Source organism: Piliocolobus tephrosceles, chromosome 10, assembly GCF_002776525.5.
Source record: "Piliocolobus tephrosceles isolate RC106 chromosome 10, ASM277652v3, whole genome shotgun sequence".
NCBI classification, from domain to species: Eukaryota; Metazoa; Chordata; class Mammalia; order Primates; family Cercopithecidae; genus Piliocolobus; species Piliocolobus tephrosceles.
In genome coordinates this window covers 9,103,951-9,128,293 of record NC_045443.1, presented here as the reverse complement: position 1 = coordinate 9,128,293, position 24,343 = coordinate 9,103,951, and the positions used below count along the sequence as shown (strand labels likewise).

Sequence of the window (24,343 nt, the reverse complement as noted above, 5' to 3'; positions counted from 1 at the left end):
CAAAAGTTTTTCTCTGACCTTCTCCTGCTTTCCTGTATCTCAGTCCCATTCTTTTTTAGGCTAGCCATAAAAAGTAACATCCCTCTCATTGTTCCATTCTGTGCTTTTTTTTTTTTTTTTTAATTATTTTTTTTGTTTTTGCTAAAAACATGCAAGGATTCTTGACCTTGACAAGGAACAGAGGTATCTAGATGAAGTTAAATAATATGGATGCTATCTCTTTTAAGTGAAAGTTATCTCCAGATAACGATAAGAAAACTAGCTACAATGTTCTTTGGGTGCAGGAAATGCATAATATAGGCAAACCTTGGAGATATTGTGGGTTTGATTACAGAACACCACAATAAAATAAATCGCACAAATTTGTTTGGTTTCCTAATGTATATAAAATTTATGTTTATACTATACTGTAGTCTGTTAAATGTGCAATAGCATTATGTTTTAAAAAACAATATATCTACCTGTCCAAGTTCTACAGGTGAATAAACAAAGTCTGGATGGTAGCACGTCTATTCATAGCACAGTTTAGTAAATATTTTAAACCCACTATTGAGACCTACTGCCCTGAAAAAAACTTATATATTTTAAAATATTACTGCTCATTGACCTGGTCACGTAAAAGCTCTGTAAAGTTACCAACTGCATTAGCACCTCTGAAGAGAGACAGCCTCTCCTTGGAAGTTTCGAAACTAGGCATCACCTACTCTGCTCTAGCTATGAAAATTCTAGATGGCATCTTCTTTCAAAATAAGGAAGAAGTCTGCATTAAAAATATTTTGTTTAGTGTAGCCACTTTCATCAATGAGTTTTGCTAGATCTTCTGAATAACTAGCTACAACTTCTACATCAGCACTTGCTCCTTCACCTTGCACTTGTATGTTATGGAAACAACCTCTTTCCTTAAACTTCATGACCCAAACTCTGTTAGCTTTCAAGTTTTCTTCTGCAGCGTCCTCACCATTCTCAGCTTTCATAGAATTAAAAAGAGTTAGAGTTCTAGATTAGACTTAGGTTTAAGGGAATGTTGTGACTAGTTGGATCTTTTATGCAGACCACTACAACTTTCTCCATATCCACAATAATGAAAATGGCCCCCACCCCCAAATTTTATAAAATGAATGAAGGGGGAAAAATCCAACTAGGCTTGCAGCACAATAGCAGCAACGATTAAGCCAACTTGTCCTTTGACTCATTTCTGCATAGCCAATTGTAGCTTAGTACCCTAGGATAATGCAGGCCTTGTCACAAGACTTTTTTTTTTTTTCTGTTCCATAGATAAAATCTAAGACATTGTGAGAAGAAGATAAACTTTTGTTTGAGCTTGTTCTTTAGGTTCTGCATACCAACAAAACCACGGATGCCAGTCAGTATGTGGGGCCCGGTGAGAAACTGACACATGATAGAATGCAGTCATCACATTCTGATGATTTCATCCCCCTTACCCTGACCAGTAGATGACCCTAAATGTTCCAACCCCTGTCCTCCACAATCTTTTAAAAATTCTGGCCCAGAATACCTCCACAAAAAATATTTGGGGCTTGAAAATTCTTCTCATTTTCTTGTTCTGTGCCTTGTGATTATCAAACTCTTTCTCTGCTGCAAACCTGCTATCAGTGTATTGGTCTGTTGCTGCACAGAGGGCATAGCAACCTGGTAGTCCTATTACAATAAGGCTTTTTGGCTTTCTTATCATTTGTGTGTTCACTTGGGGTAGCACTTTTAAAATTGCCTTCTAAGACATTTCCTTTGCATTTACAACTTGACTAACTCTTTTGTGTAAGAAGCCTAGGTTTCAGTCTAATCTCAGTTTTGGACATGTCCTCCTAGCTTTTGATTTAAAGTGACAGACGTGAGACTCTTCCTTTCACTTGAACACATGAGGCCATTTTAGGGTTATTAACTAGCCAAATTTTGGTATTGTTGTAACTCAGGTAATAGTCAGGCTTGAGAAGAGGAGGAAAGAGATGGGGAACAGCTGGTCAGTGGAGCAGAACACACAGAACATTTACTAATGGGTTCACCATCTTATATGGGCATGGGTCCTCATGCCCCAAAACAATTACAAAATTGGCATCAACAAGCACTGCTCACATATTGTCATAAGATATATAATATTAATGAAAATATTTTAAATTAATTTGACAGTTGCAAAATGTGACAGAGAGACATGAATTGAACACATGCTGTTGGAAAAATGGTGTTGATAGACTTACCTGACATAAAGTTGCCATAAACATTCAATTTGTAAAAAATGCAATTTCTGCAAAATGTAATAAAGTAGGCTGCAATAAAACAAGATGTGACTGTTCTCATCTATGCAGAGCATGCGTTGTTTTCAAGACATTTACTCAACTCCCATAAAAATTCAGGATATTGATGCAGGGAAGTGCCGACGTCAGTGGCAGGTAAGTGTCACCCAATGCAGCCTCCCTTTTCATGCAATGGCCCAACAGGTTCTTCCTGCCCATTGCACAGACAAAATCCATCCACTGAGATGCCGGTATTGTAGCAGAGAAAGAAATTAATTGACACAAGGCTGTCCTACTTGGGAGAACTGGAGTTATCTCTCAAAGTCTCCATGAAGGCTTGAAGGCTAGTATTTTTATAAACCATTTGGTGGGCAGGGGGTTAGGGCATGGGTGTTGCTGATTGGTTGGAGGGGGGTGAAACCATAAGGGTATAGAACATGGTCCTCACGAGTTCAGTCTGCCTCTGGGTGAGGCCACAGGATTAGTTGAGTCATGAGCCAGGAGTCCAGGTGAGGTTTGTCTGAAAAAGCCCCTCAAAAACAACCAACCTTAACTTCTACAGTATTGATGCTATCTATAGGAGCAATTGGGAAGGTCACTAGACACATGACTCCTGAGCAGTAAGTGATTATAGAAACTACACCCACACTTTAGCAGAGCTCAGGCCCCTGTCATAACCCTAACCTTGTGACCTTTTTATTAGTTTGTCAAAAGCAGTTGAGTTTTGAGAAGAGCTATTATCATTCTTGCCTTAAGGTTAAACTATAAACTAAATTCCTCCCAAAGTTAGCTTGACCTACACCCAGTAATGACCAAGGACAGCTTGGAAGTGAGAAGCAAGATCAAATCAACTATGTCAGATTTCTTTCACTGTCATAATTTTGCAGAGGTGGCTTCACTCATGGCATGAGAACCTTCATGTCAGAAGCACTCTGTCCTGATTCTCTGACCTCTTTTATCTTCCTACTCTCATTTACCATTTCACCCTTGTGCTTATCCTTTTTCCTTCATATTAGGGGAGTTTCTTTAGTCTTGGGTTCCACAAAAATATGCAACTCATTGAAGAGCTGGATGATTGACACTTGAATGGCATCCTGAACTGCATAAAGGAGTAGGGACTGGGGCTTCTGGAGGGGGCTTCTGGAAGAGAGACACGTTGTGGGAGGGTGAAGGTGAGGAAATACATGTTGAATAAAGATTTTCTTGCTATGTAAATAAGAGTCCTTCAGGGGAAAAATTGTTTAGGAGCAGTTCTTTTCGTGATATAGATAATTTTACTAATATAGATTTCCCTTACAGATGTAATTTTCCTTTACAAAAGGGCAGCTTTTCACATGAGCTACTCTTGTGTCTGCAGTTTCTCAAAATAATCAGCTTGAAACCTGCTAACAAAAAAAAATATTTTGAGGGGACATATTCTAGTCTCCTGCTATCATATTTTGGGGTGATGTGTCCTGAGCCCCAATAACACATTTCTTTTTCTGACATGCATCCCCAAATAGCCCCTGCGTATAAGATAAGCAGAATAATTTGGGATATTTATATATTGAGTCCTGAGATCCATTGGTATGAGGGTGGCGAAGCTTTGAGCAGAGCTAGTGGGAAAAGAAGGCCCAAGGCCTACAGACGCAAAAGTCTGCTCAAGTACAACAAAGGTTCCTAGATGTTTGAGAGAGACAATGATAACTTGGGCTATAAGACAAAAGGCAAGGAGTGTTTGCTTCTATACATATAAAATGTATGTATATTTCTCATTATCTTCTGTATGTATATTTCTCATTATCTATGTGGGCAAAACTTAACCAGTTCTTTAAGAAGGTAACACAAAGGAGTGGATTGTCAAATCAGTATCACAAGCATCCTCAGAGATTTCACCCAGTATCATGCTTTACGCATAATTTCAGTTATAATTGTGAGATGCAGACAAAACAGTGGAAAACCCAGGCCTGCAAAAGCACCTACTCATTCTTACTTTCCCCTTAGGACACAGTGTGGCCCAGACAAACAGATAAACATATGAGGTCTCTTAATGGTGTTTGTGGCTGTACCATTTACACAAAAGGAGAAGTTTTGGTCATGTCACATCTCCATTTTATACTCAGATGGTTACATGGTTATGGTTACCCATGGTTTATGTGACATTTTTCCAGGAAGCCAGCCTCCATAAACCCACAATTTCTAGTTTTATGCTTTTTTTTTTTTTTTTTTTCCACAGTGTGTTTTGCTCTTGTCACCCCGGCTGGAGTGCAATGGTGTGATCTCAGCTCATCGAGTTCAAGAGACTCTCATGCCTCAGCCTCCCAAGTAGCAGGGGTTACAGGTATGTGCCACGATGCTCGACTAATTTTGTATTTTTAGTAGAGACAGGGTTTCCCATGTTGGCCAGGCTGGCCTCAAACTCCTGACCTCAGGTGATCCACCTGCCTCCGCCTCCCAAAGTGCTGGGATTACAGGTGTGAGCCACCAAGCTCGGCCTTCGTTTTATGTTTTTTTTTTTTTTTTTTGAGACAGAGTCTCACTCTGTCGTCCGGGCTGGAGTGCAGTGGCTGGATCTCAGCTCACTGCAAGCTCCGCCTCCCGGGTTTACGCCATTCTCCTGCCTCACAGGTGCCCACCACCTCTCCCGGCTAGGTGTTTTTTTGTATTTTTTAGTAGAGACGGGGTTTCACCACGTTAGCCAGGATGGTCTCGATCTGCTGACCTTGTGATCCGCCCGTCTTGGCCTCCCAAAGTGCTGGGATTACAGGCTTGAACCACCGTGCCCGGCCCGTTTTATATTTTTATTTGACTTTACCACTAACAATTTTAAGCAATCTAATACATCTTGCTAAAATCATTCCATTGATAAGGATTTTGCAAGCAAAACCCACTATATATAAAAAACCACTATAGCTAGTAGGTTTGTTATTAGCACGTTTACAATGAGATTTTACCAGGTCATTAACGTCTTTTGTTTTTTCTCAGGGAGCCCTCTCTCCCTGTTAAAAGAATGATTTGCAGCCTGATGTGAGCAATTTTGTTTCTGCTCAAAGAATGCATTTTCTAAAAGCAGTGAGATCAAAATAAATTTTTCCCTTGGGGATACTAGAATGTATACTATTATTGTCTTCTGCATTTTAGTTATAAATTTTTAGGTAGGGAAAAGACGTCACTGTTTATATGTTAAGTGAACATTAGCTTCTTTTCCTCGGCTTTTGACTAAGGTTTAGAAGTTGACTTAGCTATTGAAGTCATCACTTGCTCTGAACAAGGGCACTAGTAAACTGCAGGGGAGGAAAAGGGCGTCTTCCTGCAGCGGATACTAGGGAATGGGAGATCCTGCAAAAAGAGATGTTCTTTTGGCAGGATACCTAACTTTTTTTCTTTTTTTCTTTTCTTTTTTTTTTTTTTGAGACGGAGTCTTGCTCTGTCGCCCAGGCTGGAGTGCAGTGGCCGGATCTCAGCTCACTGCAAGCTCCGCCTCCCGGGTTCACGCCATTCTCCTGCCTCAGCCTCCTGAGTAGCTGGTACTACAGGTGCCCGCCACCTCGCCCGGCTAGTTTTTTGTATTTTTTAGTATAGACGGGGTTTCACCGTGTTAGCCAGGATGGTCTCGATCTCCTGACCTCGTGATCCGCCCGCCTCGGCCTCCCAAAGTTCTGGGATTACAGGCTTGAGCTACCGCGCCCGGCCAGGATACCTAACTTTTCAAAAGCAAATTTATATAAGTGAAGCTGGATATGTCAGCGGAATTTAGTCTGGGTTCTCTCGGCAGCACATCCAGAGAATACTTTGAGTGGAAACTTTATTTGGAATTGTGTACGGAATAAAGGTAGGAAAGGAAATGCAATAGGAAAGGGCAGGTGGAACACAATAAAGGTTATTTTCTTAATCCAGCTTCTAGAGGTGGTGACTAGAGCCTAACACTACAGAGTAATTCTGGGAAATGGGGCAGAATTACCTGACTTTAGGGCTGAGACTGCTAGACTATATAGTAAATCACAAGATTTATTTGTCGAGACCCATTCTGGTGATGATTATTCAGCACTTCCGGATTAGTATGTCTGAGAGCAGCAAGGCTTTCAGCAGTTACTGGAGAAAAAAGAGCCCATAGATACAGCTATACAGATAACTAGTTGGCCATAGTTCCCCAAATATTCCAAAGGACAAAGGCGAGCAATGATAACCTCAGGCCTCAGGAAAAAGTGGAGATGAGTGGGAGAGATAGAGTACATGGAAACCATTCACCTGCCTACGTACAAAAATAAATAAAAAGAACAGAGACCGGGCGCAGTGGCTCACGCCTGTAATCTCAGCACTTTGGGAGGCCGAGGCAGGAGGATCATGAGGTCAGGAGATGGAGACCTTCCTGGCTAACACGGTGAAACCCCGTCTCTACTAAAAAAAAAAATACAAAAAAATACAAAAAATTAGCCAGGTGCCTGTAGCCCCAGCTACTCAGGAGGCTGAGGCAGGAAAATGGCGTGAAGCTGGGAGGCGGGCGGAGCTTGTAGTGAGCAGAGATGGCGCCACTGCACTCCAGCCTGGGAGACAGAGCCAGACTCTGTCTCAAAAAAGAAGAAGAAGAAGAAGAAGAAGAAGAAAAAAGAACAATCAGAGTTGGCAGCTCAGAAAGAGTTAAAGGAAGGATATATATATATATATATCCTATAGTGTGTGTGTGTGTGTGGGTGTGTATGTGTGTGTTTAGGTATCTTAAATATTTAAGCCTGGAGTTCTTGAAGTAAACTTGCATTTGTTGGATTTTTATTTCTAAGTCAGTGAACTAAGATGAAAAAAAAGGACAATGATTGATGGATGTATTCTCACCAAACATGGTTCTAAAAACTTAGAATAACTTCCAAATAAAGGTTTTTCTCTTAGTACTGAAAATGTAGTAATAATCCCTATTGCACATTCTGTCATAAATTTGTACTGTTTCAAGAGAAAAACTAAAAGCAAACCCCTAATCTCCTATATTTTAAGGCAATTTTACATGGGGGAAAAATAATCAATATCAGATAGGTTTCTTCTAGATCAGCTTTTTTCTAACACTAAAACTAAAAATGAATACATTTCAAGTAAGCAAAGGATTTTTAAATAAATCACTTCAATTAAGATTTGCATATCATCTGGATGAAGTAGATTTTATGCTTATATTCTTCAGTGAGGATTTATAGCTCAACAAATTTGGTGGTGCAATGAAAGCTGCTCTATGCATACAATGCAAACTGAAAAGATGAAAAGTATAGATTTCATAAAAACTGAGAAATCAAAGTAGTCTTTTTTTTCATTTTTTTCTGTTGTTGGTTGAAAGCCCATCTTTTACAAAAAGGGTTATCTATAGTAATGTTATAATGCTTGAACATAAACAATATACAAAATATAATACACAAAACGTTTATTTGAGTGTCTGCTTTTGTATGGGGATGCATGGTAGATTGTATTTCCAGATACTACATCATGGATCGAAATCTCTCCTTTCGAGATTCTTATTCTAGCCAATCTCTTCCACATTGAAAATTTGACCTGTTCCACATCTGACATTCCCATTAACAAGGTTACTCTTCTGTAGACAAAAATGTGTATATTGAAGTATCAGTATAGTATCTGAAGTAGATAACACACTAAACAATATAATAATGTATTAGTAAAAATAAGGAAAATAAAGAAGCTGAAGTTATGCTTAAAGAACTTTAAGAAAATGAAAATTGAGGTGTTGAAAAAAGCTTTTAAGGCTAATGTGAATGAGGCATTCAAGTGGGAAACCCATCCAGTTCTACTGTTTTGAACTTTGCCTGTCATGGCCAGGATAATTAGGTAGAGATCAGAAGAACAGGGTGAGACATGGACATCCCAATTTATGTGACCTTGGGCAAATTACTTCGCTCTGTATGCCTCAGTTTTCTCATTGACAGATTGAGAATATTTATATATCTTTACTATCAAGGCATTTACAGAAATAAATGAGCAAACATATGCCAAGTGCTTTAAATTGTGTAAAGCACAAGGTAAGTAATAAATGTTTATTATTATTAAAAAAGGAAAATTCCGTGAGTAATTTTGTTATACTAAGTAAATTTACCTTTGGTTTGACCATCATTTCCTTCATGTTCCAGATAACTCTTTAAAATGAATTTGATTTTCAAACAATAAAAAACAAAACAGCAACAAAACTCCCTCTCACCTCCTCCCACCTTCTTTAGTCCTTGCCAAAGTGTTAATATTACAGAAGTACTGTGAGAATTTCCTGTGTTGTGGTTCCTGGAACACTTTAGAGGCTTGTGCTTCTACTGCTTCTTATTCACTCTATAATACATGTCTCATCAATAGATGATTCAAGAACATCATTTAAATGCACAATTTTTCATTCTCTTTTTTGGCTAAATTTCTTCATACTCAACTTTCAGATTCTTTAATCTCCAGCTCAGCTCCAACAATTCAACGCTGTCCTATCTGAAAAAGTACACATCGTGCCTTCTCTACTTCACTCTTGGAACATAATTTCTCATGGCAGGTATGTGTGATTTCAGTCACTAAATTAAAAATAACCAGGAAAGCTATTTCTTGGGTTGGCTACTTTTGGGGTAATGCTTTAAGAGAAAAGGACATGATTAACAGTGGATGTTTTTAGGATTTTCATGCATTAGCACTTTCCACATTCATTTTACTTTCCTGATTCTTCATTGTGTAACTTAGACATGATTTCATGAAGCTTTTCTCACAGGTTTAAAGAGTGACTTCTGACAGGTCTACTTTTAAATTCTGAATGAGAACTGAACTTTAGCCTAAATTGTGAGCAACAGTATTCTAGCATAGCAATAGAAAATGCCAAATATTAATGACACGATGCTGAAAAGTTTTAAATTTACTATTTATGTCGTGACATCCAAAAATTGCACAAATGAACAGTTTGACACATTGTACTGTTGTTAATGACAACATCACTCTTTGAGAGTGTGTTCATGTTAGAATCTCCTAATGTAGAACTGTTTTAGGTGAAAAGCCTAGAAGCAAGTAATTTTGAGTATGAACAAACGTAATGTTCTTGGGGAAAAAAGATTATTCATGTATGTTCAGTGTACTGTGAAATGAAGCCAGGCCTCCAAGGTGTTACCCATCTATTTGTTGTTATCAGTTATCACACCAAGTCCAGAACGTTCCTATGTCTTCTTTTCCCTATAATATCTCTACGAACCCATGAGCAGCTAGACACTTATCAGCGCAAAACCTGCATAGAGATAAGGAGCGGACATACTCTCAGTAGTATTATTGTGACAATGGTAGACTATGTTAAATGAAAGATTCTTGAGCTACACACACTTTCATTTGATTTCTGACTTGGATACTTACTCGCTTTGATACCTTGAGAAAATAACATCATTATTGGACCTTATGTTTTCTCATCTATGTAATGAGAATCATACTATTTATCTTGTGATTTTGTTGAGAGAATAAAAATAAATGTCTGTTAGGTAAGTCCATAAAACACAACATGGTGCCCGTTAATATCTTCTTCGTCCAGATCTTTCAGCATCTCTGCCAATTTAAAACATAAATGGTAAATTCACTTTACTGTGACAGAGCTGGTAGAGAAGAAAATGTTTAAATAATCTTCCTGAAGAATAAGATACATCACATAAAAATGTTGGTATTGGGTGAAGTCCTGATTGGAAAGTCTTCAGTGTTTTATTGGCAAGATGACTCCATTATCAAATGAAAGAATGTTGTGGATTCTCCCTCACTAGTTTCTGCTTTTAAGAACTCAGCTCCTGTGTTTGCTCTTTAAGTCATTACTCTGTCTGTCTGTCTGTCTTTCTTTACAGTGTTTAAGACCACTCTGTGGAGGTTAATTTCTGGGACCTTAGGGATAATATGCCTTTCGTTGATGGCTACGTTGGGAATTCTGTTGAAAAATTGTAAGTTTTTCTAAGCAAGTCTCCATAAAAATCAAAACTGTGATGACATCATTTAATAATAAAGGCTTCATCTTACTAATGTGTAATATTTTATTATTTCATAAACCCATACCTGATTAAACAAATTTTTAATCATTTCTTATAGCTTTTACTAAACTGAGTGTTAAGCAAGCATTTACTCCAGGACCCAACATGGAACTCCAGAAGGGTAGGTCACATTTTTTGGAAAACTTAGCATTGATAAGGGATTACATAGGTAGTTTCTTGTTTTTCACACAGAGAGTCATGATGGAATATTATACTTAGTAATAGAAATTTGCCTACCAGTGTAGGATAGTCTCATTTTACATTACTCAATCTAATGTAAAGATGATTAAATTACATTGAATGTGTATCATTTGTACATTTAACTAATCAGGAAAATAGTAGCCTGAAATGAAAGATATGTTTCCTATATGAGTGCTCATAAATAAGTAACAAAAAATAAACCACAGGAAATGTTACGGTTAATCCTTATTACCTGCTTGAATTTGCTTATAACCTATACTTTTGCATCTCATTAGTTTTCCTTTTGCTCCTTCTATAATCCAGAATACACTGCACAGATTTCTAAACCTTACTTATCCAGTGAAAGCCAGCTCAAAGTCCAATTTTTGTTTTTGGAGACGGAGTTTTGCTCTTGTCGACCAGGCTGGAGTGCATTTGCGCGATCTTGGCTCACTGCCACATCCACCTCCCAGGTTCAAGCGATTCTCCCACCTTCCTGCCTCAGCCTCCCAAGTTGCTGGGACTACAGGCGCCCGCCACCATGCCCAGCTAATTTTTGTGTTATTAGTAGAGTCGGGATTTCGCCATGTTGGCAGGCTGGTCTTGAACTCCTGACCTCAGGTCATCCACCTGCCTGGGCTTCCAAAGTGTTGGGATTATAGGCATGAGCCACCGTACCCGGCAGAGCCACTGCACCCGGCCCCAATTTTCTGAATATATTTTTTTCAGAATGTGCCCCAAGTTGTCTTACCGTCATCTGTGATTATATAGTGCTTCATTTACAGTGCAACATCTTGGCCAGGCACAGTGGCTCACGCCTGTAATCCCAGCACTTTGGGAGGCTGAGGTAGGCATATTATTTGAGGTCAGAAGTTTGAGACAGGGCAACCTTGTCTGTACTAAAAATACAAAAATTAGCCAGACATGGAGGCACTCACCTATAGTATCAGTTACTCAGGAGGCTGAGGCACAAGAATCACTTAAACCTGGGAGGTGGAGGTTGCAGTGAGTTGAGATGGTGCCACTGCACTCCAGCCTGGGCAACAGAGCAAGACTCTGTCTCAAAAACAATTAAAAAATATAAAAATATAGTGCAACATCTTCAGCACCACACATATGGCAAAGATTTGAGTGCCTATGATGTGTCATGCTTTTTATTACTGTGGATAACAAATGTTGAAGACACTATTATTGATAAACTGTATAATTAAGCCTCAAGATAATTGGTTTATTTATATTCCCTTTTCAAAAATAAGATATCCAAACATATATCAAAATTCCCCAAATGTACTGTATTCTTTTCTGACTCAGAAAGTATGCTAAAATGTTTTCTTTCTTTAAATCTTTTTCATCTAATTAACTCTTATTTATGCTATGGTACTTAGTTTTAGGTCACTTTGTCAAAAAAAGGTTATTGTAACTGGCCATCATTTTAGACTCTCCTACATGCTGTTTTAACATACTTAATTTTTTTTTTTTTTTGAGACGGAGTCTCGCTCTGTCGCCCAGGCTGGAGTGCAGTGGTTGGATCTCAGCTCACTGCAAGCTCTGCCTCCCGGGTTTACACCATTCTCCTGCCTCAGCCTCCCGAGTAGCTGGGACTACAGGCGCCCACCACCTTGCCCGGCTAGGTTTTTGTATTTTTTAGTAGAGACGGGGTTTCACCGGGTTAGCCAGGATGGTCTCGATCTCCTGACCGTGTGATCCACCCGCCTCGGCCTCCCAAAGTGCTGGGATTACAGGCTTGAGCCACCGCTCCTGGCCTGACATATTTCATTTTTTTTGCCCTTATGTAAATCATCACTAAATATCGTTAATAAATTATTGAAAATTATATAATTGTGATTCTATCTTTAGAATATAATCTCCATGAGGAAAAAGCATCATGTTCATGTCTAATTAGTTCACATTAGTAGCCCCTGAAGTGTGGTGTATACAGTAGATTCTGAAAGAATGTTAAAAGAATACACAGCAAATAATTTTTGAATAATTAAATAGCATTGAAAGAAATGTCTAGTCTCCAGTGTCATTAGTCATGCTTTATCTTTTCTGTCAGACTCTGACTGCTGTTCTTGCCAAGAAAAATGGGTTGGGTACCGATGCAACTGTTACTTCATTTCCAGTGAAGAGAAAACGTGGAACGAAAGTAGGCATTTCTGTGCTTCTCAGAAATCCAGTCTGCTCCAGCTTCAAAACAGAGATGAGCTGGCACGTGCTAAGTCTGATTTTCTACGTTTTCTTTCATCTAGAAAACATATACTATCTAAACAAGTTAAATACTTTAAGTCATTAATCACATAGTAAGTGGACAGTTACATTGGAATTGAATTATCTGTTCTGTGTACCTTAAAGTAGTCATTGTCAAATCTGTATTAAATTCCTCAGTGATTTATATCATGAGAATACAAATCAAGCTAGGTGCCAAATAAAGTGAAAGAAACTTTTCAGGAAGAATTCAAAGAAGATAATAGATCATTATATTTACTCGTTTTATTTGAAGAACCAATTAAATGACTGTAATTTTTTAGTTTTTTAAATTGAATTTATAATTTCTTTTATAATTTTGTAGTTTTTGTCATCTTTCTAGGATATAAACTAGTATGGAAAATATGGTAAGAAAAAGTACCCAATTCTTTTTGTTTGTTTGTTTGTTTTTTAGACAGAGTTTTACTCTGTTGCCCAGCCTGGAGTGCACTGGTGTGATCTCGGCTCACTGCAACCTCTGCCTCCTGGGTTCAAGCGATTCTTCTGCCTCAGCCTCCTGAGTAGCTGGGATTTCAGGCGCTTGCCACCAGGCCTGGCAGTTTCTGTAATTTTAGCAGAAACAGGGTTTTGGCATGTTGGCCAGGCTGGTCTTGAACTCCTGGCCTCGGGTGATCCACCCACCTTGGCCTCCCAAAGTGCTAGGATTACAGGCATGAGCCATCAAGCCTGCGCTTGGCCCTAATTACCCCACCCCCCCTTTTTTTTTTTTAGAAGGAGTCTTGCTCTGTCGCCTAGGCTGGAGCGCAGTGGCGGGATCTCAGCTCACTGCAAGCTCCGCCTCCTGGGTTTACGCCATTCTCCTGCCTCAGTCTCCCAAGTAGCTGGGACTACAGGCACCCGCCACGTCGCCTGGCTAGTTTTTGTATTTTTTTTAGTAGAGACGGGGTTTCACCGTGTTAGCCAGGATGGTCTCGATCTCCTGACCTCGTGATCCGCCCACCTTGGCCTCCCAAAATGCTGGGATTACGGGCATGAGCCACCGTGCCTGGCCCCTAATTACCCAATTCTTAAAAAGTGAAAAAATTCTCCTGCTGCACGCGGCACCTTTGCTGATTACATGTTGAGCAGATTATACCCATGGGATTCATCCTGCACAACGCCACTATTTTGGAATCAAATTTAATCATTGATCCCCCGTGAAGAAAGTGTTCCATGAAGACTCTACCTCCCTTTACAAGGCTTTTAATTCTTCAAGAAGTGAGATTTTGTAGTATTTTTTTCTCCACATATGAATGGGCCTGATAAATGAGAACTTTGAGTCATGTGACTACACCTTTTAAAGAGGAAGTTAAAAATAATTTCCGTTTGTGCGATGGACAGGCTGAATCTTATTCTAAACACTGACTTTCCCTCAAAATATGTTATTCCCAGAGTAGATTAAAAATAGATTAATGTGATTGTCTTTTACTTGAAGCAGGATTTTATGAGCTCCAGTCAACAATTTTACTGGATTGGACTCTCTTATAGTGAGGAACACACCGCCTGGTTGTGGGAGAATGGCTCTGCACTCTCCCAGTATCTGTAAGTTTCTGGCAATCATGGCCTTTTTTGCTCTTTATGAATTTGTCCTTAGATGTGATTAGTAAAGGTAACATCCAGGAGCACTGTAGCTGAAATAACCTGGTCTAGGGCATGAGAATACAGAAAAAGGAAAAGGTACAACAAAATGACAATTTTAGATCTGCCTAGAACATCCAAGTTAATGCTCAAGTGACGTGAAAGTTAGTGTATTTGTGGCCATAAAATAGCTTTTAACATATGCGTTGTTTTTGCCTTAGTACAAGCACTTGGAATTATATGTGCATGTACGATTCTCATATACACAGAGGCAGTCCAGAAAAAACAATATATTTATTATTTTATCTACTCTGGTAGGTCCCAATATTCGCAGCATTGTCTTATGTTTTACATGCTGTAGGCTCGTTTTCTGTATGTGTGTACTTTTTGAATCTCATTTTCATTTATAAACATGAGATTTGCAGCATGATACAGGGACAAAGTTTATGTTCTTGCTTGTTTTCCTAGACTAGATCAGATAATACATCTTAAATAAAATAGAAGAAAAGCATATCACATATTTAAACCATTAATGACAACAGAAAAACAGCAAGGAAAAACTCCTGGCCTCAATGCTATTGATTAGTAAGAAAATAACTGGGTATTTTGTAGTATTACACTAGAGAATCATGAAAATTGTGGTTACTGGAAAAAAAAAAAGGACTCAATATGTTAATATCTCACTGAAATGCTTTTGAAAATTGTATCATTTAATTGAAAAACTATCTGAACATTCTCACTTCCTTTTTGTGTATGTTAACATTTTCTTCTTCATTACAGATTTCCATTGTTTGAAACTTTTAATCCAAAGAACTGCATAGCATATAATTCAAAGGGAAATGCTTTAGATGAATCCTGTGAAACTAAAAATCGTTATATCTGTAAGCAACAGCTCATTTAAATGTTTCTTGGGGCAGAGAAGGTGGAGAGTAAAGACCCAACATTACTAATGATGATACAGTTACCTGTTATATTATTACTAATTGTCTACTTCTGGAGTCTATAAAATGTTTTCAAACAGTGTCTTACACAATTGTCATATATGTGAAACAATGTGTTTTAAAATTGATGAACTTTGTATATCTACATTTGAAATTATAACTTAATATGAATAATTTTGTGAGTATTTTGATTTAATGTATCTATTTAATGTTAAATTCGATGTAGTTTTATTGCACATTTATGTAATTTTATTTACATTCTTGCAAATTCTCATCACAAATTTAAATAAAATTTAATTCACGTCAAATAAAATTTACAAAATAAAATTTAACTCACATTGCCCAGGCTGGAGTGCAGTGGCAAGATCATAGCTCAACTCCTGGGCTCAAGTGATCCTCCTGATTCAGCCTCCCAAGCAGCTAGGACTACAGGCTCCACACCACTATGCCCAGCTAAGTTTTAGTTTTTGTGAAGACAAGTTCTCACTGTGTTGCCCAAGCTGGTCTTGATCTCCTGGCCTCAAGGTATTCTGCCACCTTGGATTCCCAAAGTGCTAAGATTGCAGATGTGAACCACCATCCCTGGCCCTCTTCACTTTCCTGTATGAAGATTGATTTAGGAAAAATGCACTTCAGTTAACTGACAAAATATATAGGATGAAATATAATATCTTTCGAATGTTTAATTTGAACTAAGAGAGCTTATGCATTGCACTTTCTGGAGATTTGTAATGTTTTGGTTTTGTTGTCCATGTGATTACAAAATAATATATTTTAATTAAAAAATTTAAAATAATACAGGCAAGCATGTAACGATTATCAATTTTTTTTTGCACCAACTCTCCTATCTCCCTGACCTCCTCTCATTAGGCATTATCTTCTGTATTGATTTTAACACTTAGAGTGGTTTTCTCTGTTATGAATCAAAGCTGGTCTATTTTCATCATTTTCGTGATGAAAAAATTGATTTTGATTGACTTAGGATGGAAGGATTTGGACTGGGTCCGGTGGTTTATGCCTGTAATCCCAGCACTTTGGGAGGCCAAGGTGGATGGTTCACTTGAGGTCAGGAGTTTGAGACCAGCTTGGCCAACATAGTGAAACCCTCTCTCTACTAAAAATACAAAAATTAGCTGGGCATGGTAGTGCATGCCTGTAATCCCAGCTATTTGGGAGGCTGAGGTGAGAGGATCTCTTGAACCTGGGAGGCAGAGGTTGCAGTGAGCCGAGATTGCACCACTGCACTCCAGCCTGGTCGACAGAGCAAGACTCCTCTCCAAAAAAAAAAAAGATGGAAGGATTTGGAACCTTAATTGCGTCTGAAAAACTGCCTCACCTTTGTTATTTAGTGTACTCTAACCAGAGAGTAACATCCCATCATAATCCCAAATTCTACTCAAACTAAAGGGAAAGGGATTATGCAGGTGTACACTAGGCCACTGGTGTACCAATTAGAAACCACTTTAGAGTTATGCCTACTGTACCCACATAATCCTAAAAATATATTACAACTGCTACTTCATAGCTTATGCCATTTATTTTATTTATTTATTATTATTATTATTATTATTATTATTATTATTATTATTATTATTATTTTGAGACACAGTTTCATTCCCACTACAGCCCAGGCTGTAGTGTAGTGATGCAATCATGGTTCACTGCAGCTTCAACTTCCCAGGCTCAGGTGATCCTCCCACCTCAGCCTTCTGAGTACTTGGGACTAAGGTAGAAGCCATCATGCCCAGCTAATTTTTTGTATCATTTGTAGAGATGGGGTTTCGCATTGTTGCCCAGGCTGGTCTCGAACTCTTGGGCTCAAGGATTCTGCCCGCCTTGGCCTCCCAAAGTGCTGGAATTACAGGCATAATGTATCCGGCTAGTTTATATAATTTAAACATTGCCTTTTGGTTCCTTAATTCACGTATGCTAGGACAAGTAATTATTTTCTGTTTTTCTCAATACATTAATTATTGGTTCCTCCATTAGTTGTGAAGTTCGAATTAGGGAAAAGGAGTTAGGCTGGTGGGAGCAGGGGAAAGCAGAAAGAGAAAGCAGATAAGCTATGAGTCTGCCTTTCTTCATGTCCAGGATATGGGCCATGTGCTAACCTATCACCAGACACCTGCAAGTTAGCTCACTGCAACCTTGGCGTTATCAGTACTGGACAAAGCCCTCTGCAGCATACAGCATAAACACTATCCCATAAAATCTTCAGCAAGCCTTTGTTTCTTTGCAGTCAGTTTTTCTTCTGCTGATGCTGCCTGTTACCTCCCTGGAAACATATTTTCCTACTGTTCTTTAATAAATCTGCCTTTCTTTACCTACAACTGTCTTGGTAAATTCTCTTACCTCAATGCTACCTGCCCAGATAGCCATTGCTCACCCACAACATTAGTGTATTAGTCTGTTCTTATGCTGCTAATAAAGATATACCCAAGATTGGGAAATTTATAAAATAAAGAGGTTTAATTGACTCACAGTTCTGCAGGGCTGGAGAAGCCTCCGGAAACCATCGCTAAGTATTAATGTGTCACATAGCAATAAATAAGCAATACATATTTTGGTACCCAGGATGAAGTTACTGTTATAAAGGAAAAAAAAGACACTAAAATTTTGGAGTGCTTGAAAACAGGCAGTGGATGGAGGCTAAAAGGACAGGAAAGACTGAAACCTTCTGGTACAAGCTTATAGTAGGGAAGGGGAAACATATTAGAAACTGGAGAAAGTAAAAATCTTTCTATTTAGTACCAGAAAGTTTAGCAACACTTTTGTCTGTACTATTGTGGAAAGTAGAAAATGTACTTAATGAATTAAGAGAATGCTCTAAAGTGATTTCTAGTCAGAGTGTTGAAGATACTGTCTGATTTCTTCCTACTACTTATATTACAGTGCTATAGAAGACACATAACCTAATGGAAGGGCTGTTAAGCGAAAGAAGTCAGAACTTGATAGTTTTGAGATTCCTGGACTCTCAGGCGTTAACATGTCAAAAATGCTAAAATTGAGAAATAGATTCTGAGCAAAGGTCCAGTCTAGGGTGGTCTGAGGAAAGCATGATTCTAAAGAAGAAGGTGTGCGGGTGACTAAACTTTCCTGTAAATGTCATAGAAAGAACACAGGTAGTGCCTCAATTCAATCAGACAAAGGATCTATAAAGGTCAAATAATAGGGCTTCTAGGAAGCCCTAGAGCATTGTCCCTCAGACATTTCAGCAGAAGCTCCAGGTAGAGAGAAGATCGAAGAGATTTATGTGTGTGGTTTTTACAAATAGAGTTCATAGAAAACCTCAAAACATTTTTGAGATGACTATGTCAGTAGAAAAATGACAATGAAATGCTTCCTTTTATTAAAAAGTAAGAATGATTCAAAGGACAGAACTAAGAGCCTGTGAGGTAGATCCAAGAGTTATGAAGAATCATTTTATAGCAGAAACAGGACTGAGTCCTAATCAAATGAGTCCCAACATTTGCTATGCTAGATTTTAAATTATTATGCATCAGTGACTCCTTCGTAATTCTCATGCCCCTCCCTCTTTTGAACAAGGATGTCTATAGAGTTTGTTCTTTTGGATGTTGAGTGTATAAGGGAAGGAAATCTCTAGTATTGTTAATTTCACAAGCTTTCAGATGGAGAAAAATTATACTCAAGAAGCTAAACTTAAGGAACTTCACCTGATGAGTCTCACTCACACTTGGGTGTGACAAATTTCTGGACTTTGAGCTGACATTGTAACGGGATGAGATTTAGCAGTTGGTATGGATTTTGTATGTGGGAGGGACATAAATCATTTGGGGCCAAAGATTAGACTCTTGTAAACAGCTTCCTATATGTCCTAATGATCCCTGTTTCTTGGAATTTAACACTTTTGATATAATCAATTACATTGTATAAGGGTTGATCAGTGTGACCAAGAGAATAAGGCAGAAGTTATAGCATGTCACTTTTGAGGCTACATTATAAAAGACAGTATGTCTTTGGCATTGTCCTTTCTCATATCATTGGATTTGGTGGAAGCCAGCTACCTTGTCATGAGCAACTTTTTGAAGTGTTCCATGTGGCAAAGAACTGAGGCCTCCTATAAACAGCTAGCAAGGAACTACAGCCATCTTGTAGACAGCCATATGCATGAGCCTCCTTAGTTCAACTCTTCAGCCAGTGTCAAGCCTTAGAAAATACAACCCAACCTACATTTTGACTGCAGCCTCATGAGGGATCCTGAGCTAGAACCAGCTAGCACAATTGCTCTTGATTCCTGACTTCAGAAACTGTGAAGTGAAATATTCTGTTGTTTTAAGCTTACAAGTTTGAGGATAATTTGTTCTTTATAGTAGTTAGCTAATACAATGTGTTTCATCATCATGTATAGAAAACATTTATTCATTTATTGAGATGAGTCTCACTCTGTCACCCAGGCTGGAGTGCAGTAGCACAATCTCTGCTCACTGCAACATCTGCCTCCCTGGTTCAAGCAATTCTTATGCCTCAGCCTCCCCATTAGCTGGGATTACAGGCACCCACCATTACGCCGGGCTAATTTTTGTATTTTCAGTAAACATGGGGTTTTGCCATGTTGACCGCGCTGGTCTCCAACTCCTGGCCTCAAGTGATCCACCTGCCTTGGCCTCCTGAAGTGCTGGGATTACAGGCATGAGCCATAGTGTCCGGTCAAATAGAGGACATTTTAGAGCCCAATAGTAAGCTAGGATTATATTTCCTTCTTTGAGGTTCTATCGTTATAACCCTTATACAATAAAAAACAACTCTTCTGTCAGATTAAAATTTTTGTTTGTTTGTTTTTTGTTGTGTTAGTTCTCAGTTATGTTATATAACCCATGAGTGTCGCTTTGTTCTCATTGGAATTAACCCTCCAAGAGGCCTTACCCACCTGCTGTTGTTTGGACTGGCACCTTACTAGACCTGCTCTACAAACTGCCATCATGAAATTTTTCTTCACTAATTTTCTTATTTACACTAAATACTTCGTTGATTACGGTTTACTTCTTTATATATTTTTAATTGAGCAAAAACACAATAAAGAATATCTATCTTAAATTTACATGTAAATCTTTAAGCTATGTCTACACTTACACAATTACTACCAGATTGCAATAGAGACTATCTACCACCACCAAGACTCTCTTTCTGTTTACTAATTGATACTGTCTCCCCTGTTCCAAGAAAACCACTACTCTGATTTTTGAAAATATAGGTTTGTTTAGCCTATTCTTGAATTTCATATAAATGGAAGCTTAGCAAATATGATCTTGGTGGCTTCTGTTGCTAAGCATTACGTCTGTGAGATACATCCATATATTTGTGCATCAGTAGCTCCTTACTTTTATTGTCATGTAGAATTCATAAGAATGTATCTCAATTTGCTTATTTATTCTAACATTGTTCAACATTTGAGTCATTTCCACTTTTCACTATTATGAGTAAAATTACTATAAACATTTTAATATATCTCTTGTGGGACATGTGGCTTCGTGTCTTTTGAGTGTATGCCTGGGAGTTGAATTTCTAAGTCATAAGCTGTCGTGTATTTAGGCCCTTTAGTTCATGCTTTAAAAACTTGTAAAAATTTATTTATAAAGTTTATTTATAATTTCACCGGCAGTTTATGTGAGTGTTACTCTATGTTCTTGACAAACACATAGTACTATGAATTATTTTAGTCTAAGGACCTTCTGGATACTATGCATTTGCATACAATTGTACATTTAATTTCCATTTTCTAAACGAATAATGATGCTTACCTCACATCTTTTAGTTTTCATTTTTATATCCTTTTCTATGTATTGCTTGTTTAAGCTTTTAGCCATTAGTTATTTTTAACAGCGCTGTTGCGGTATAATTGAGATACAATAAAGTTTATATGCTTAAAGTATGACATTTGATGTATTTCCATATCTATGCATCTGTGAAACCATCACCTCAGCAATATATGAAACACATACTACCCTCAAAAGTATCCTTTTCCCTATATATAAAAAATCGGCTCCTTCCCTTACAGATGAGTATTGTACTGTATTCTGTTACTATAGATTTGCCTTTCTATGTTTTATATAGAGTCATATAATATGTACATCTGTTGTCAGGATTTTTCATTCAGCATAACAGTTTTTATACTCATCTATGTTGATACATGTATCAATAGTTAATTCCCTTTTCTTTCTTTCTTTTTTTTTTTTTCTGAGACTGACTCTTGCTCTATCACCCAGGTTAGAAGGCGGTGGTGCGATCTCAGCCCATTGCAACCTCCACCACCCAGGTTCAAGTGATTCTCGTGCCTCAGCCTCCCTAGTAGCTGGGATTACAGATGCCCACCACAACGCCCAGCTAATTTTTGTATTTTTAGTAGAGATGGGGTTTCACCATGTTGACCAGTCTTGTCTTGAACTCCTGACCTCAAACGAACCACGTGCCTTGGCCTCCCAAAGTGCTGGGATTACAGGCTTGAGCCACCATGTCCAGCCAATTCCTTTTTATTTCTGAGAGTCTTCCGATCCTTGAATAAAGTATCTTTCTTGTACTTCAATATGCTTAATTTTTTCCTTTTGGCTTTTGTTTTAGGTTCAGGCATACATATGTAGGCTTCTTATATGAGTACATTGCATGTTGCAGTGGTTTGGTGTACAGATAATTTTGTCATCCTGGTAATCGGCATAGTACCCGACAGGCAGTTTTTCAATCCTCATCCTTCTCCCACTCTCCACCCTCAAGTAGGCTTCAGTGTCTATTGTTTCCTTTTTTTGTGTGTGCCTATGTACTCCATGTTTAGCTCCCACTCATAAGGGAGAACATGTGGTTTTTGGTTTTCTTTTCTTCCGTTGATTTGCTTAGGATAATGGCCTCTAGTTTCATCCATGTTGCTGCAAAGGACATGATTTTGTTCTTTTTCATGTCTGCATAGTATTTCATGGTGTATATGTACCACATTTTCTTTACCTAGTCCATCGTCTCAATATACTTAAGTTATACTCAGTAATGTTTTGTAGTTTTTAATATTCAGGCCTTTTATGTTTTTATGAGATTTCCCCAAAGTAGTCTATTGTTTTTAATGCTATTATACATTTTATTTTCTAATTTCAAGTTTTTATTTTTAAAATTATAAGTATATATGTACATATATTCATTTACACAGTTGATTCTAAGTGTATTTTTTATTGTTCAACCCGCCTAAACTCACTTATCCTAGCAGCATTTCTGTAGATTTCATTGTATTATCTGCATAGATGAATAAAGACAGTTTCACCTGTTTTTTTTTGAAAACTGTGTGCCTTTAATTCTTTTTATAGCCTTGTCACAGTGGCTGGAACATTCAACACAAAGTTGAATACAAGTGGTGAGTAAACACCTTTGGTTTGCTATTGATCTTAGAGGATGAATATTCACTTTTTTATCTTTACACTTGATTTTAGCTGTAGGATTTTCATAAATGACCTTTACTAGGTTGAGAAAGTTTCCTCCTATTCCTAGTCTGATGATAATTTTTATAAGGATTACATATGACATATGCTTTTATTAAATGTTTTATTCTGCCTCTTTTGAAATCAGATAGTTTTTATTTCTCAGCTATAAACCTCAGTTGTTCATATTATCTTTTTTACGTATCTTTGCATCTATTTGCTAATTTTTTAAAATTTTATTTTATTGAGGTAAACACAAGATCTACCCTCTTAACAAATTTTCAAGTCTACAGTACAGTATTATTAACAATAAGTAAAATGTTGTATAGTAGATCTCTATAATTTATTCATCTTGCATAATTGAGGCTTTATGCCCTCTGATTAACGACGTCCCATTTTTTCCTCTCTCCATTGCTGGCAACCACCATTCTATTCTCTGATTTTATAAGCTTGACCACTTTAGACATTTCACATAAGTGGAATCTGCATAGATGTATTATCTGCATAGATGAATAAAGACAGTTTTACCTGTTTTTTTTGAAAACTGTGTGCCTTTAATTCTTTTTATAGCCTTGTCATGGTGGCTGGAACATTCAACACAAAGTTGAATACATTTATCCTGTGACTCGCTTACTTCATTTAGCATAATGTCCTCAAGTTTCATCCACATTGTTACATATTGCAGGATTTCATTTTCAAGGCTGGATAATATTCTATTGTATTTGTATGTACATGTTGGCTACTGTGACTCGTATAACAATGGACAGTAGTATACTACTATTTCTTTGAGATTCTTATTTCAATTCTTTTGCATAATTACCTGGAAGGGGTATTGGTGGATCATATAGTAGTTCTATTTTTATTTTTTTGAGAAATCGCCATCCTGTTTTCCACAGAAGCAGCACAATTTTTCATTCCCACCAAAGTGTTCAAGGGGTCTAATTAGCCTATAAGCTTCCTAATACTTGTCTCTTGTTTGTTTGATAATAACCATCCTTATAAGTGAAAGATGATATTTGCTGCTTATAATTTGCATTTCCCTGATGATTAGTGATATTGAGCATCATTTCATATACCCATTGACCCTTTGTATGTTTTTTATGGAGAAATGACCATTCAAGTCTTTGATACATTTTTTAATTGGGTTACTTGTGTTTTTGTATATTGAGTTGTAGGAGTTCTTTATATGTTTTGGATATTGACTCCTTTTCTGATATATGATTTGCAATTATTTTCTCCCATTCTGTAGATCATCTTTTCATTCCACTGGTTGTTTCCTTTGTGAACCCTGAAAATTTGAGACAGGTCTCAGTTAATTTAGAAAGTTTATTTTGCAAAGGTTGATTGAGTTTTCTTAAGACTTCTTTAATGACCTAACATATGATCTATCCTGGAGAATGATCCATGTGCACTTGAGAAGAATGTATACTCTGCTGCTGTTGGATTGAATGTTCTGCATATGTCTGTAGGTGACTTGACTTGCAGTGTTGATCAGGTCATCTGGGTCTTTGCTGCCTTTATGTTTGGTTGTTCTATCCATTATTAAAAGTGAGCACTGAAATCTCCTACTGTTATTGTATTGCTATCTATTTCTCCCTTAAGTTCATTCAATGTTTGCTTTATACATTTAGATACTCTGATGTTGGGTGCATATATGTTTAAAATTGTTATATGCTCCAATGGTGAATTGACTCCTTTAACATTACGTAATGTCCTTCTTTTTTTTCTTGTGACAATTTTTGACTTAAAGTCTA

The 24,343-nt window shown here is 37.7% G+C and overlaps 1 protein-coding gene across 4 annotated transcripts; it reads left to right on the top strand.

The window, feature by feature from the left end:
* Positions 1 to 8,286: 8,286 nt before the first annotated feature.
* On the top strand, positions 8,287 to 16,467 carry KLRD1 (killer cell lectin like receptor D1). Of its 4 annotated transcripts, none has more exons than XM_023195213.2 (6): positions 8,287 to 8,745; positions 10,055 to 10,147; positions 10,293 to 10,355; positions 12,471 to 12,622; positions 14,097 to 14,200; positions 15,017 to 16,467. In XM_023195213.2, the coding sequence occupies exons 1-6, from the start codon at positions 8,739 to 8,741 to the stop codon at positions 15,135 to 15,137; spliced, it is 540 nt and encodes a 179-aa protein (XP_023050981.1). In that variant the 5' UTR covers positions 8,287 to 8,738; the 3' UTR covers positions 15,138 to 16,467. The 4 variants fall into 4 exon arrangements, 2 of the variants coding, with proteins under 2 accessions (XP_023050981.1, XP_023050980.1); XM_023195212.2 differs by having other exon boundaries at positions 14,094 to 14,200; positions 15,017 to 15,982; XR_002727007.3 differs by having other exon boundaries at positions 8,478 to 8,745; positions 12,471 to 12,560; positions 15,017 to 15,158.
* Positions 16,468 to 24,343: the final 7,876 nt, after the last annotated feature.